The sequence below is a fragment of the Colossoma macropomum genome, unplaced genomic scaffold (assembly GCF_904425465.1).
Source record: "Colossoma macropomum unplaced genomic scaffold, Colossoma_macropomum, whole genome shotgun sequence".
Taxonomy (NCBI): Eukaryota; Metazoa; Chordata; class Actinopteri; order Characiformes; family Serrasalmidae; genus Colossoma; species Colossoma macropomum.
In genome coordinates, this window is record NW_023494810.1 from 19,956,367 (window position 1) to 19,972,628 (window position 16,262).

Consider the following 16,262-nt stretch of genomic DNA (forward strand, 5'->3'; position numbering starts at 1 on the left):
AAGATGCCATCTGGCATTTTCTGGTTGAGAATTGCTCCACCTCTGTAGTCTATTAATTTCCTTATGTTAGATTTAGGGCTGTGATAATTACTTGCTTAAACTCAATTTTGAAAATTATCTATTAAAAATGTACCTTCTTGATGAGTCATCAATGATTATTTGGCTGTCTTTATGATGATAAAGCATTCTCCTACTGGTCTCTCTTACACTAAGAAACAGAGTCAGAATTTTTGGTACAAAGTGCTTTTGTAAATGTTTAATAAATTGTTTTCTTTTGTAGTTTATCTTTTATCTCCAGTAATATATTCTGGAATCTTTGAAAAGATCTGCATGGTTTATTATTGTTCAGTTAAGTCCAGTTTGGCCTTAAAACTCTGATCACTCTCCAGAATAATTAGTAGATTACTTGATTACTAATCGAGATTGTTATTGTTACTGAATAACATTAGCAAAATAAAAATTAAGGTGTACCTGTTAACTGTAATAAAATAAAATGTTATAGATTTTCACTGTATGAAGGATGGTCTAGAAGTGGATTTCTTCTATGTCAAATGTTAAATACCCAGGAGATGGCAATGCCACTGGGTAATGCAATGGTGAGCTCAATCTGACCTGCAATTTATACCCCGGTTTATGACAACATTATCATAGAATATTAAAAAGCAAAACTAAAATTAAGCATAAACAAAATTAACAAACTGAAACTAAACTGAAATCGAAAAAAAAACAAATTTAAAATTCATCTCAACTTTTAATAAGACTCTTTAGCCACATCATCAATGGAGCAAGATCAAAATTTGGTGAAATAATCCAAGTAATTAAACAAGGCAGCAAAATCTAGCTTGCTTGTTAATAAGTTATTAACATGTTCCTTGCCCTCTTAGCATCCTTTAAGCCAGTGTGTGCTCAACAGAAATGGGTGAAGCAGGAAGTGTAAACAGAGACTACTAAGAGAAACATAGCTCATTACACACAAAAAAACTCATGAAAGCATTGTTCTCAATGCTCATGACAACAAGAATAGCCCCAGTAATGAAGGCACACAATGCAGGACAGTGTCCCTCACAGATAAGCTGAGAAAATCATGGCATGAGCCACTCCAAGTGGGCCTTCACCTTCCTTCTCTGGTGAAAGTGGATTAGATTGGCATTTGTTGTGCTGGTGACTGGGGGAGTGCAAGCCAGAGATAAGCAAGGAAAAGAGCAGGCTCACCCTTTTTGATGGACACAGGCAGTCATTCACAGAAGGAACTGGACTGAGGGGCCAATGGGAGCATTGAGCTGCGCAAATATCCCTAAATATCCCTGTCAACTCATTTTCATCTTAAAAAGCAACAGCAAGGTCCCCATGGGAGTGAATATTGAGCTATTTAAAGGTAGGCCTTTGAAGATGACAATTGTGACCAGGTATTAGCATCAGAACATCGACTGTAGCCTACGCTACAATACCAATCTAGAGCCAAAGGGCAAAAGGCCAAACAACATGCCAGGTTTTTCGTCAGGAGATACAACTTTTTTGTGGTACAGAAGATTTGGTCGAAGAACAAGAAAGGCCTTTATAAAGCCTTTTTGTCCCTGTCCCAGAACCTTTTTAAAAAGTATTTTAGATAACCCATTGCTGTTTAAAATACATAGGGAAAATAGTTCCTCAAAGAACTCACTCTTTTAAAGGGAACTCACTCTTTTAAAGGGACTCAATAAAGAGAGAGCTGATGCCATAGTGGTGATACACATCAGAGTAATTAATGTTAAGTATCAAATGTACACAGTAAAAAATGGTTTGTCAATTCAACAAAAAAAAACTTAAATGTGTAACAAGTAATTCACCTAGTTTTATTCAACCCAAATAAATCCTTTGAATACTTACCTTTGAATAACAATGCAGAGCAAAAAATTGTTTAGATTAACAAAACTAATGTTAATGTTCAAACCTCAAAAGCACTCCAACAGGCTTCTGCCCTGTTGCGCTTTTTACAGTGCAGAGCTATCAAGATTCATTGGTTCATTTGTTTTTTGAAAATTTTATTAAAATGTAACTTCTCAATGAATCAGCAGTGAGAGTTTGCATGTTTTAATGCATATTTGTAATTTTCCTACCATTCTCTCTTACAGAAAGAAATAGTACAGAAAGAAGTAAGACCCATTTATATGCATTTTTTGCCACATTTTGATATTTTCTTCTTTCCATTTTGAATATTTGAAAAGCTCTGCATCCAGTGAAAAAACTCTGTCACTCGATTATTTGTCAATAAAATTAGTAGATTACATGTTTATGAATATAACAGACAGTGACCACTCTAATAGCTTGGCTCAGTAGAGTCTTTTTTTGTACCACCAATCTATGCATAACAGAATACATACTCTGAAAAACAACATAACACACACTCTTAACATGCAAACTATTTTTGATGGTTTAAAGAACCTCTTCATGGTGTAAAGGTCCTATACCATGTAAAGGGTCTTCTGCAAATATCTCTAAATCATCCTGTCAATTCATTTTCATTTTGAAAAGCAGCAACAAGGAACCCACAGGAGAGAATATTTGGCTATTTAAAGATAGACCTTTGAAGATGACAATTGCAACCAAATATTAGCATCAAAGTATTAACTGTAGCCTTGGCTACAATATCATCTAGAGCCAAAGGGCCATTATTTGAACCTTCAAAAGATTCTTCACGCTTGCACATCTTAATTACGAATAAATGATGCTTTGAAGATCCATCCACTGAAAGGTTCTTTAGGGCAGTAGTTCTCAAACCGGTCATCAGACCACCCCAAAGAGTCCACATTTTAGCCATATCCTAACTCAAAGGTCTCCTGATACAGGTATGTTGGGAGTTGGATTAGAGCAAAAATGTGAACCATCTGGGGGGGTGCTGAGGACTGATTTGAGAACTACTGTTTTAGGGAACCAAGAGAAGAAACCAAAGAATCCTTTTGGCACCTATTTTTAAGAGTGCAGGTGACTAAAAAAGTGAACTGAAGTATTTGCGCTTTAATTCGCAACTTGCCACATGCTGCAGCCTGAGCTACTGTTACGCTGACTGCAGATCTCAACAAAATAAGATGCCAATCCACAACTTCCACTGAAACCCCCCTGAGAAAAGATTTTAATAAAACACACCACAGCTTTGCTGCACACAGCTTTCTAATTAACAGCACAGACCTATGAGGCTGATGGTGCAGGGTATTAACAAAGCATAATTTTACACGCATGCATTATGATGCTTGTAAAATGCACTACCACAATTTAAAGTCTAGCAACAATATTTAAGAAATAAATAGTCTTGCAATATTTTGACAAAGCTACTGCCTAATGTACTGCTGTACTTGGTTACATATCTCCATGGCACACTACCTCTTTGGGCTGTAACCACTGATGACATTAACAATTGAGTAATCTATCAATTAGTTGATGATTAAATAGGGCCAAAAATTAAAATGGACTTGACTGAACAATAACAAACCATACATTTAAAAGATTTTTAAATGATAGTTTAATTTTTACAGCACCTTTCATATATCGAAACCCACTTTACAATAAGAACTTTACATAATCACAAAATACCAAAAAAAAATTAAAATAAATTTAAAAAATATATATAAGGGAGAGAGGAAGAAGAATGAAAGTACTGAGAAAACAGGAAGGTTTTGAGGTCCATAAAAATCTCAACCTGCTCAAACCACATTCAGGTCTATTAGGGTCAGACAGGCACATCAACATGGTTTAGTGTGCAGTATGACTTATTGTGACTTAAAAAAATGAAAAAAACTTCACCATGTAGCTGAACGCCAGGGGCAACCATTTTAGACAACAGGTGTAGTGCCGAATTCCGACTGCCCTTCGCATGCACGCACATCATGCAGGATTACGGTCACGATTTCTTTTCGATTTATAAATAATCTTCAATTTTCCAACTGAAAATATATATCACAGAAATCACACGTAATCTAGTGTCTACAGGCCTGCGTTATGTGCGTGCATATAGAGGGGATTCAGATTCTGTAGGAGCGCCAGACTTCGGCATAAAGTGGCTGACCACTGAGGTATTGTTCATGTTTAAAGTTAATAGTAAACCATACTGGGTCCTAAACCACACAGACAAGTCTGCACAACATGGTTTAAGCGGGTTCATCAGGTGTTCATCAGGCTGTTTTTTTACAGCAAAAGAAAACAGCAGAAGAATTTGAAACATGCATTGCGTTCATGCAAAACTAGTCAGTGGCAGTTTATTGAGTAGTTCAAATTGAATTAATCATTTTTTTGAACAAGCAATCCAGTTTAATTGGGTAATCACGACAGCCCTGCTCCCTTGGTTTTAAGCTCAATCAAATAAAGCTACATCAGATTCTGAATGCCCTGAATGACTGACTTTATCATTGTGAGCAATTCAGCGGTCTCCTTAATGGCACTTTAGGAACGTGCAGATATCATATCCAATTCTATTAGAGTTACTTAATGTACTGTCAGGAGATTTCAGCGTACATAACCGCTATGGCAATGAAACAAAAAGTTCTCATGAAAACAATCACATTTCATGTAGGCCACTGTAGAATAAATCGAATATTAATTGCATAGTAGTGGAGTCAACCTGAACCTGGTGGTGTGTATAGGGCCTGCAGATAACAGCAGTGTTTTCTGCATGCGGTAACTGTAGCGGTTTCACAGCCCTCAGCTCCGAATGCATAAAATATAAACCAAGACTCTACAGACTCCACTACATAGCACTGGGACACATTCTTGCACTTTGCTGATAGTCTCTACAGAATACTTCGTTTGAGCATTTCCTTCTTGAAATTGCATTGAGTGTGTGTGTGAGTGTGTGTGTGTGTGTGTGTTTTCCTTCGTTCCACTTTGTTTACAGTGATGGGCCGTTGAGTGTGAGCTCGGGGCAGCTGCAGAACTGATGTGGGCAACAGCACTGTCACTGTCGATTACATCCTGACTCAGTAGGTTAGTGTAATATCGAGAGGGGGTGATGGCGGTGCTCCATTCAAAGCTGAACAGAACATCACCCATTCAAACATTTGCTGGGGAAAAGGGGGTTAATCTAGAAACACTTGGACTCTTTAAGACCCTCTTTGAGGTGCAGAGGTACCGACCCAGTGTGCACCATGCAGAGAGCAGTAGTGATGGACTGGCTTGTCACTGCACCAGAGAAGCAGGTCGCTGCACTTGCAGCACCCTTAACGCACACATACACACCCCAGCGTCCACCCCCACCACCCGCCCCCACGCACATATACGCCTTATGCGCTTCTATAGGCTGCACTTTAAGGGACAACGTGCTCGTGTGTAGCACGTAACATTCATGCCTGCCGCTTTCTGCAGAGGGCTCGGGGCTGCTCTGAATAAAGTACAAAAGACGAAAGTGTTTCCTGCGTTCGCTGCAGTGTGTTTTAACAACGCGCTCAAAGCTAATGGACTGAAGCACTATGGAGAAGCCTTTCGATCAGCTCAACATGCAGGGAAATGCACAAGTAAACATCTGAACACGACAGTAAAGACTTTTTTCCCCACACATAACGAAAAGAAAGAAGACAGAAAAGAAAGAAAAAGCTTTAACACAAGGAAAACGAAAAACTGCTTTTTTAAAAAGTTGAATCTGATACGCCATTGATTTTTAATTAGGCTGCTGCACACCATTTATTCAAATAATAAATGCTATCCAACGAAAAAAAATACTGACTCTATTAAGACGTTTCAGCTCGAAATGAGATATATCGTCAGAATATAGCCTGAGAACACCCAAAACTGCTAACTCGGCATCTACAAGTTAAAAAATTATATAGTCGCCATACTACGGCACAGCCTTTCCGCTGCCACACTGAAATGGCTTTGAAACAACAAAACCACCAATGACTTGATAGAAAATGCGCGATTTCTTACCGCTGAGAGAGTTCTTTTTCCTCTGACTTGCAGTATTCCAACTCGCTTTCTGGTCAGTTTCTGCCGCGCTCCCACTTTGGAGATCTTCTCCCTTCACAACCTCGCCACCGAATGAGCTTCACGCAGCCTCGGACACGGGACCCCGTTTCTATGGTATCCTGAGGAAGCCAGTAACCGTTCAGCGCGAGATACTGTATTGCAAATTGTCTAGGGACAAGATAGTCAAACCTAGACACTGAATAAACCCGCGGCTAATTTGATTTACGTATCTGCACTAAAGCTCATAACTACAGACACTGGCTTACGTAGCCCGTTATCTGCACGGATATATAGAAGCCACAGCCATTACTTTACCTTCAGTGTAATGAAGGAAATACACTGCTAATAGACCTAGATTGTTTCTTTTATGTCCACAGATGAGAATTTGGAATGCATGCATACTAACTGGAGAGCCTCATGAATTTCAAACGCAGCAAGGCAACAATGCTTTTGCTAAGATCTAGGAGGATAAAATGACTAGGAAGACTAAACCAAGCCCCTTTTGATGCGGTGAAAACACTTCTGCTCCACAGTGAAGAGAGTTCTTCATAAAAATTCATTTGCATCATTCACACATGTCACACTCAGCTCTGACTGTGCATGTCAGTGGTGATGCAGCATCTGAGATCTGTGGATCATGCTCTTGCAAGTACATTAATATGCTCTTAAACCACACTAAGGCTCTGATTTGATGGCATCCAGGCAAGATGTTGCAGTATCTAGTTCTGGACTGATTAGCATGATGCTGTGACACAACATTAGGAAGGGGATAAACGCTCTCTCTCTCTCTCTCTCTCTACCTCATTGGGGACTTAGTGTTGATTCCTGAGTTCCATTCCAGACAGCATCATGGATTAGTTTTATTTCACAGAGAAGCACAGAGGACACCTCTTACACACCTACACACAGGTCTGCATATTATACCAATAAAGTTATGCCGTGACATGATGTCAGCCACAGCACAGCCTGTATCTCAACGTCCATCTTACTCTCATCACAGTGATACGGGTCAACAGCTGCGATTGCTCACATGTAGCTTGGCAACTCAGTCAGAACTTCACAGTTCTCACAATCCTCCACAGGCAGTGACTTAACTAGCCTGGCCTTATACTGCTGGTTTCCTCAGAGTAGAACCCCTCACTAGTCCCATTACTAGCTCACGTTGGCCTACCTCTGCTTTCCCTAGACTAGCACACTTGTTAACTAGTTAAACATCTGCCACTGGTTTCCCCAGAAGAGTCCCTCACCAACTTTAATTGCTCAGGTCATTGCCTACTGGCTTCTCCAATGAAGCACCCTTCCTAACTAGCTAGTGTCTATCTTGGTTTCTTACTGGAGTTTTTTTTTCCCTGAGTAACACCCTTAGGACAACTGATATTGCCAGGTTGAATAGTCTTGCCCATCGTAGCTCCAGCTACTTTAGAATACTCTGATAACCTTAGTGGTCAATCAAGAGACCATCTCACAGAGCCACATGACCTCACAGAGCATAATGAAGATGTCCATAAAGTGTGGCCTGTAAAGAGTATGACAAATGTCTACACAACTGGTTAAAGTACACTAAGTCAAACCAGACCAGTTGTATTTCTGGATCAGTGGTAAGAATAAAGCAGTTCTTCTGTTAAAACAGAGACTTTCACAGTGAGAGGTGGAGTTAATCTCTGCGGCCTACCAACAACTGATTCTGTAACATAAGTTTGGCATCCCCTCACGCTCTAAGTTTGGCAGTGCAACTTGGAGCTAAACAAGCTTACTTTAGGTGAGTCCCATACTTATATATACCGTGCTTTTGTTGGTATTCATTATCCATGCTGATTTGTACTTTCACTGGCAGTCATTAGGAATAAAACAGAATGATAGTTATGAAAGTAACTGTGGTTGTATGCATTTTGGATGACCATCACAGTTGTCAGTCAAACTTCATCGTTACTGTATAATTTTGTTGGTGTAAGATCTCACCCTACACAAAGAGTATGTCTAAGCAACATAGCCAGATTTTATTTTGGGGGACCTGGTTACAGACTTGGGGTTCAGTTAGGAAGCATTACGTTCCAGAGATGTTCTAGTGAAGTTAACCATAACACATAACATGATCTAGTTGGTATAAAATAGCAATGGTATGGCTTTCAACTAAGACGGCCTAGCATGTATGCAATTAATCAAGTTAATCAGGAGAGTTATTCTCTGCTAGAACATTACGAATTTGGAATCTGGTAACTGTGATAATTAAAATATGCTGATGACACACAGGATTAGACTGAATTTGATTATATGTAGAAGCTCATCAGGGTGCTTGGTGTAAAGGACAAGGTCCATGCTGATTTTCATATTCTGCCTAAAAAGAGGTACTGTACAAAGCTTATTCTAATGGAAATCACACACTGATTATGCATGCACTCACTTGCATCTGCTAGGCTTTGCCATGCAGCCTAGTGTCATCCTCTAATTGAATGGTGTGCAAACACTGCATTGAGTTTTTAATTGGCAATTGGTTTCCTGGACCTCAAGGTGTGTATAGAGCAAGGTTACTGTAAGATCTTACTATTAAAAGGGGTTAATTAAGGGGTTCATATTAACCATAAAATTGTGTTATTTTTTAAGCAAACTGACTGCACTGGCTTTAAAGTTATATTACTATCCCATAAATAGGGCTCAATCAGGCAGACCTACCTTGTATTAACAATGGAGATACCAAAAGTTGCACTGCATTTATGACATTGTATTCAGTAGATATACATAAAGTAACATTATAATATACTGGGGTGGGCAATAATGACAATATACACTGTTGACATGATAAATGATGAATTACATCACATTTTGTCAAAATATGATTGTCTCAGAATATCATGAGTACCAACAGCATGATTCATTACAAAGAGAGCATAATTAATCCTGTTTAAATAAATTTAGTGCAGTGCAGCATGTGAAATGTTAAATAACAATCATTGGATTAACTGTTTTGGATAGTATTTTTTAAACATGGCACTACTGGTGCATTCTGTCTGTTCCAAATGATCAGACCTCAGAAACAAAATACGGTGATGCATATTGGCCTCTTTTCCACTGTAGCGCCAAATGGTTCCAGGGCCAAACTGTGCTGTTCCATGCTGGTGACGACTAGTGAGACGGGTTGCAATTTCTTTTTCTTTGTAGCTGTGCTGCTAAATCAGAACCAGGAAATTCTCAAGAAAACTGCATACAAGAGTGGCTAAGCAACAGCTAACAGGTTTAAGGTAAAGAACATGTTCGATTCTGGCTGTCAATCCAACACCAGTCATTCAATCTTGTGCTCTCAGAATATTTATCATTTAAACAGTGTTATCTGAGCATCAGTTAGCTGGAACCGAACCTGTACTGCAGTGGGTGGAAACTTTAGCCTGCTAACTATTACCCTAGCATTAGCCAAGCCCAGCAGGCTACAGTTTAAAACACTACAGAACAGGTTTGGTTCTGGCCTACTGTTACTCCAACACCAGTCATTGGACTTCTCTCTCAGACATGGATGAGAGTTTTTATCTTCTACACTTGTAATGTCAGAGCACCAGTTAGATGGAATCGAACATGTACTGTGGTGTTTGGATCTGTAGGCCACTGAATAGACTAAGTTAGAGGAGCTGGCTAGCCTAGCTAGAAGTCTACAGATCCAAACACCATGGAACAAGTTTAATTTTGCTCAAATTTAGCTACTCTTTACATTGTGTGAAAATTTAATGATGAATGGGCCAGTACAAACGCTCCAAAATTACTTTGGAATAAAACCTCTGCTCGACTTCGCTCAACTTCGCTTCTTCAGATTTGAGTCATTATCTCCTAAACTTGCATTGCTTCTGTTAGTCAGAATTTAACCTATTCTGTGGAGAGCAGAGTAGCATGCTAGCCAGGCTAATGCTAAACAGCTCCCCTCTGTTAACAGCACCTTTTATTAATTATCATTTGTTGCTAGATTTATGGTTTAACGTTGATTGAATGGTGGATTAAAATCGTGCAATTCTTTCTTCTATTTAATGCAAGCAAATTAAACTTATTTGATTTTGGAAAGAAGCGGTGGCACAATACCAATGTAAACCAATCAGTGAATATCTACGTCATTCAGTCACCCCAGCGAACAATTCTGTGGCCGCAAGAATGGTTAGCTAACCATGTCAAGAAAACCAAAATGAGCAAATTTTGTACCATGAACAATGTTACTCTTCGTGCTCAGAACCATTTAGCCCCACACCAGAAACAAGGTTGCAGTGTATCAAGAAAGGTTTTGTGACATTATACTTCTGCCATGTCTCCCAGCCATATAACATACGCTTGTGACTGTCTATTCAAACAGACACACCATGTGCCACAGAATACTACATAAAATCAAAAGAACACAGAGGACAGTATAGAGGCCTGGGAAAACCATTGTTAATCTCCACTGAACATTCTGAAATCAAATGATGGTCTTTTTTTTCTTTGAAAATCCATGAAGACCAAGCCTTTGATATGGATTTAAAGATCTCTGTCTTCAGTCATTTTCATAGTTTAGATCTATCTACATAAATGCAAGGGATGGTGTTTGCATATAAGAAAGTATATCACCTTTTTTCATTTAACCATTATTTTTTGAGAAATTCATTTACACAGTAGTTCAAGTGAATCAATTAATACATCTCTTGAGCAGTTCTGGCCTTTGTTCACGTTTTCCAACAGAACCATGTTAAAAATCACTATAATTATTCTCTGGGTGTTTCTACTAGACTTAATGACACTGACTATTCAATTGTATTTCTACAGGGCAAATGTAATGCGTTGTGTGTGGAAATGTCGATGTGTGTGGAAACATCAAAACTACGTATATTCACTATTAATTAATACCACACATGAAAAGAAACTACAAATTTTCACCACAGTGCGTTTGTCCTTTGCTTACATCATAGGATGGGTCAGAAGAATAGGACAGAGGAAGGAAAGAAGTCTTGAGAAAAACCGACAACTCAAGAAAAGCACTGATGACAAAGCAAGCGATAAAGTGATAAAATGGGTAAAATCAAATTTTCATATACAATTTCAGAGGCATTATATTACTTTAATAGAGGAAGCACAGTCATAGGCAGACCTTCATTCCAGAAGAACCACACAGTGAATAGCAGTGACACTTCCTATGCTTAATGCAAGCGTACAAGAACACAGGCTCTCACTTTTTCACTCTAATTGTTTTTGACAAAATAAAAACAACAAAAGAGCTGTTGTTCTTGCAATTATTATGAATTTGTAGTCCAAATACTGAACCGTTTCTTTGCGCTGCAACATTAAAGGGTGCTTATAAGGAGGATTTGTGCATGAAACACTTTACACTTTCCCATGATTCTTCTTTTCTTTTGCTTTTACGTGCTTGTCACAAAAAATCTGCATAATATCGTATCATATCAGATCATATTGTATGACTGCTAAAGGCAGAGATTACATCTCATTGGGTAAAAATATGCTAAATCTATATGTACATCCCCCTTAAGGCATGGGTAAATGTGGCACTGACATCTAATACACCTACTGATGTAAAGGGGAATTCCACAAACTTGTCAAAATCATAATTAAGATGTCAATAAAATCATTTAGAGTAGTTTGATGTGTAGATTTATGTACAATGTAGTTTGATGTAAAATGTAGAATTTTTTTTTTACATTGGTGGTGATAGGAACCAGGAGTCATAATGTCCCTAACATGAATGTAGCCATTTTTATTCTCTATACAAAATGATCAGTGAACCTTGATGTGTCTTCTGAGTTTTATATGTAACGTTGATAAAACTAAAATAGTGGTTAACCAGAAAACACAAATTTTTTTGGGAACTATTTTGCCTTAAAATGTCCTGCATGTACGTCTCTGCCATGAAAAACTAAGAAAAGACAAAAATAAATGAAAGAAAAAAAACAGTTTAGGCCAAAAGCTTATCTCCAAACTAGTGTAAAACAATATTTCAGGCAACAGGCAATATTTCATGTAATAGCTTTCTGTGAGGTAGCTGTTTCTGTCACCACTGATCTGATCAATTCTGACTCTGTTTCTCAAAAAAGGCTTACATTAAATGACTCTGAGTGACTGTTAACATCTGAACACATTATTTATGAAGAAATAAGAAAGAAATGATGCAATTCCCCTTTCGGCTGACCTAGGACCTCTTGCATTGATTCTGATGAACTGCCATGAAATTGTGGTGGTTTTAGTAGAGAACATAGTATTAAGTATCCATAAATAGGAACTGCTGAGGAAGGACAACTCACATTTGGAACTGTTACAGTATTGGTTAATCCTGTAGCCACTATCCGTATCAGTACTGGATTCAGTCGCAGTGTGGACATTTGGTTTTGAGTCTAAAATGGCATGTTGAGTTTCTTCATGGCAAAAGGCCAGCGAGTACATGTTTAAACCTTTGATTCAGGGCACATGAAGATTGTATTATAAAGTCTAAATAGTCACTGCAGTGCACTCATTTTAATCCATAAACAAAGTCATTGGGGGTTTGATGTGTAATGCTCTGTTCTAGGGAAACAGAAGTGTTTACAGACAAAAGCATATAAAGCCTCTAAAAGCTACCTCATGAAAAGCTGTTACATGGAATGGTCATGAATAATACCTGAGACACCTGAGACATTGTTTTATAATAATTCTGAGATAAACATTTGGGCTACGTTGCACTTTTTTTAATTCCACTGATAGTGGAGAAGTAAGGCGTTAAGACAAAATAGGCCACAAAGGAAACTTTTTTTTTCTGACTTACTGCTATTTCACCACTATTACAAAATTAAATATAAAAACTCAGAAGACACTTGTAGCTTCACTGGTGGTTTTAGATAGCAAATAAAATGACTATATTTGATATATAATGACTATGACTCCTGGTTCCTATCTCCACGACTGTAAGAATAAATCTGTAAGAAGTCTATTAGGTTCTCTATGAAGAAACATTTCACATCAAAGTATTCTAGATGATTTGCTTTATATCTGAAAGATTAAATTATGCGTTAAGTTTAAAAAATCGTGGCCTTCCCCTTTAACTTTTAATGTAAGCTGATGTAAAGAGGTTTTATTCCAAAGTAATTTTGGAGCATTTGTACTGGCCCATTCATTATGAAATTTTCACACAATGTAAAGAGTAGCTGCCATGTTCAAATGATGTAGAAAAAAAATGGACAATGTATAGATACATGCTTTTGTTGTTGTTGTTGTTTGTTTGTTTGTTTTTTTGGGAATGGCATAAATATAGACCAAAAGAAAATGTAAAATTTTAGATATGAACATTAATGGGTAATTTAATTGTTGTCAAATGATAGCTTTCTAAGTACATTTTTTTGTTTTTTTGGTCAAAATTAACTCACATTAAATAATGTTTTTACATCTTTTGTAAGGTTTTCTCATGACATTGACAATATGTCTTTTTTATTATGTGGTACATCTATATAAAATGTCTTCAGTGACATCTTCTTATTGCCATTTCACCACTGATCTATCACTGAAATATTATTAAGTGGAATTTCTGATTATGCAACAGCTGGGCAGGGCTCATAAACGTGATGCTCAAAATTTAATATAATGTGAGAAATATTTTACAGCTTAGCATTAGCAATAGCATTTCTGGCTTTCGGCAGTAATGAAATTGTCAGAATCCACCTCTACTCCCCTGGATTGTCAAGACCCGCTTGGCTTGTTAACCTCAGCCCAGGGCTGCTAAGCAGAGAAGAAATTTAACACAATCAGGGATGAAATGTCACAGCCGCTCATAACAGACAGACCCACGACTTGGAAATTAGATTTCTGAAATGGGTCCATTTGGATGTAGCTCTCCTCCTAATGTCCCCTTATCCACCCCCTGCGCCCCACCCCCTCTAAATCAGCTTCCCTGTCCTACCAACAGGGAGGATTATTATTTGATTTCCCTCTGCTGCAGATCTCAGCCAGTCCATTTTAAATAGTCCTTTTGCTCTTTCTTTCCTCCTTCAGCTGAAGTACCCTCAAGACCAGCCAGAGCCTCCAGTGCATATGGATGTGGAAAAATACAAGCTAAAATTCAGAATCCTTTTTGCATCCCTAAAGCATATGTAAAATGCTATTTAAGGCATATGTTATAATGATATTGTAGTGTACAATGTAACATAAGGTATTATATCAACAAAACAGAACTTTTTACGGGGTAAAATGTAAAACTGATAATTAATTTATATAAACAGGTTCAAGTGGAGTGTGATTTTGTTTATATTCATGTGAATTTTGACAGCTACCTGACAACATTTCTCAGAAGGTATAGTTTTTGTAACCTGATAGTAATTTTATATGTTTTCTCAATTTAAGAGTGTTGTGCATGTCAGTCAAGAAATTCACACCAGTGTATTTTTCAAACTTAAGTTGGAAAGCTTGTTTGGTCCAAAAAGCATAGAATTGCACTGAATTAATTGTGGTAACTAGAGTTTTGTAGTGGATGTTACAGCCAGGTCTTAGTCTGTTACAACTAACTCAGCCTGTGTGGATAAGTTGTAACATTTGGAATTTTTCACAGTTAGGTACGAAAACAACATTTTCATTATCATATGCAGCAAAGATGTGAAGGTTGCTTCTATTAAAAATCTATTCATTTTACTCAAATATTTAAAAATGACATTGAAAACCCAAATGTGTTAGTTAGTGCCCTATGCTCCCATGAAGTATTTTGGATTAATATTGATAATGCTCAAATTCAAAATATTCATAAAACATTCATAAACTCTGTTCACAGGGAGTATGTCATTGCTTCTGCTTCTGACTAAATAATATACTGAACATACGTTAATATTACTATGACTAAAACAGCAATCCCTAAAATATGATTGTATCATTAAAAAACCTCCAAAATTCTTATTACATAATTAGATGAAGTCTTGTAATTACACTCAACTGTCACCTTTCTAGATTTCTTATGCAATGTGTAAATGCAAAAAACCCTGTTAAATCACTGTGTTGTTGTGATAAAGTGCTAACTGAAGAGATGACATTAGATGTCAGTGTGATGGTGTGAAACACAGCGTGAGAACAGGCTTGACATGACGTTATTTCTCCCATTTGCTTCCTCACAGCAGACCAAATCGATAAAAAATATTACACATAATCTCAGAGACCTGGCACTGAGACTTTTGCAATGGATTATTTCATCACAGGGGAGAGAGTTTAGGGCGAGTGAAGATGCTCAACATTTGATAAATGTGACAAATCCAGAGGCATTTTAGCGCTGAATGGAGTCCTCGGTGCACATCTGTTCAATAATTGACCAGTCCGAGAGGCGGTAGTCTGAAATGCTTGCCAGTGATATTCCTGGCAACCACATACATACACACTGAGGTCAGATAAATAGCTCACCATTGTTCAACAGGATTCTGCTAGCATAGTGGTATTGTCTAGACTAGAGTATCTCTCTCTCTCTCTATCTCTTTTTCTCTCCAGCAGGGTTTCTCACAGAAATAGTGTGTGTGTGTGTGTGTGTGTGTTTGTGTGTGTGTGTGTGTGTGTGCTATTTTCTGAGCCGGCCTAGTGTCGTTTTGCTGCTTTATTCATTCATGGTCACATATTGTAGCAGCAGCATCAGTAGCACTGGAATAAGCTGTATAGCGCTCTGCAGGGGATCAGGTTGATAATACCATTCTACCGTGGCACGACACCTCTCAGTGAGACACTAATAGTTAGTTTGGCGTCCTAAGGCAACACAGGTGGAGAAGTTCTCTGATTGAAAAATGTTCACATTTTCTTATTGATTGCCCATATTCTTTTTGTGTTCCTTTTGTGGAACACTAGAGATGAAATATTAGTACCTTCCTCCCTCTGCCCTCCACCGGTCAACTGCCAGTCATGCTCTGTCTTGTTGTGTTTAAGAAGAAGTGCAGTTGACTTAACTTTGAAGGCCATACTGGAGTAGAGCCAGCCTCTGTTCAAGATGAATGAGACAGTAGATGTGGTCATCCCTTACACAAGGCACTCTGAGTATTGGAGTGACCTGACAAGTGGCTCTTGCTCTTAAAAACTCTGTGCTATTTCAGCTACTCGGAGAGCTGATGAGCCAGAAATGACTTCAGCAATGGAACCAACAAACTAGATGTACCAGCTTGATGTACTAAGCAAAAAATGCAGATAAGACACTAGTGCTGAGCGGTATTCATAAAATTCAATGTAACAAAATTTTCCAATTTTATTGATTTCATTGAGTGCTGCTACTATGTGCTACAAGAATGTCTTAACTCTGACATAGCTTGTGTTCATTAGTTTTATTTTTGTTTTCATTGTTTAAAATGACTCTAAATGGAACCTTGCACAGATTGTAACCAGACAAGGAAAAATAA

The 16,262-nt window shown here is 37.9% G+C and overlaps 1 protein-coding gene across 1 annotated transcript in view; it reads right to left on the reverse strand.

The window, feature by feature from the left end:
- The window catches only part of syt6b (synaptotagmin VIb), a 39,343-nt gene extending 23,458 nt beyond the window's left edge, over window positions 1-15,885 (reverse strand). Inside the window, exon 1 of the mRNA XM_036560167.1 lies at window positions 15,738-15,885. Coding sequence (XP_036416060.1) covers window positions 15,738-15,885 — 148 coding nt within the window. The remainder of the gene's footprint in view (window positions 1-15,737) is intronic.
- Window positions 15,886-16,262: the final 377 nt, after the last annotated feature.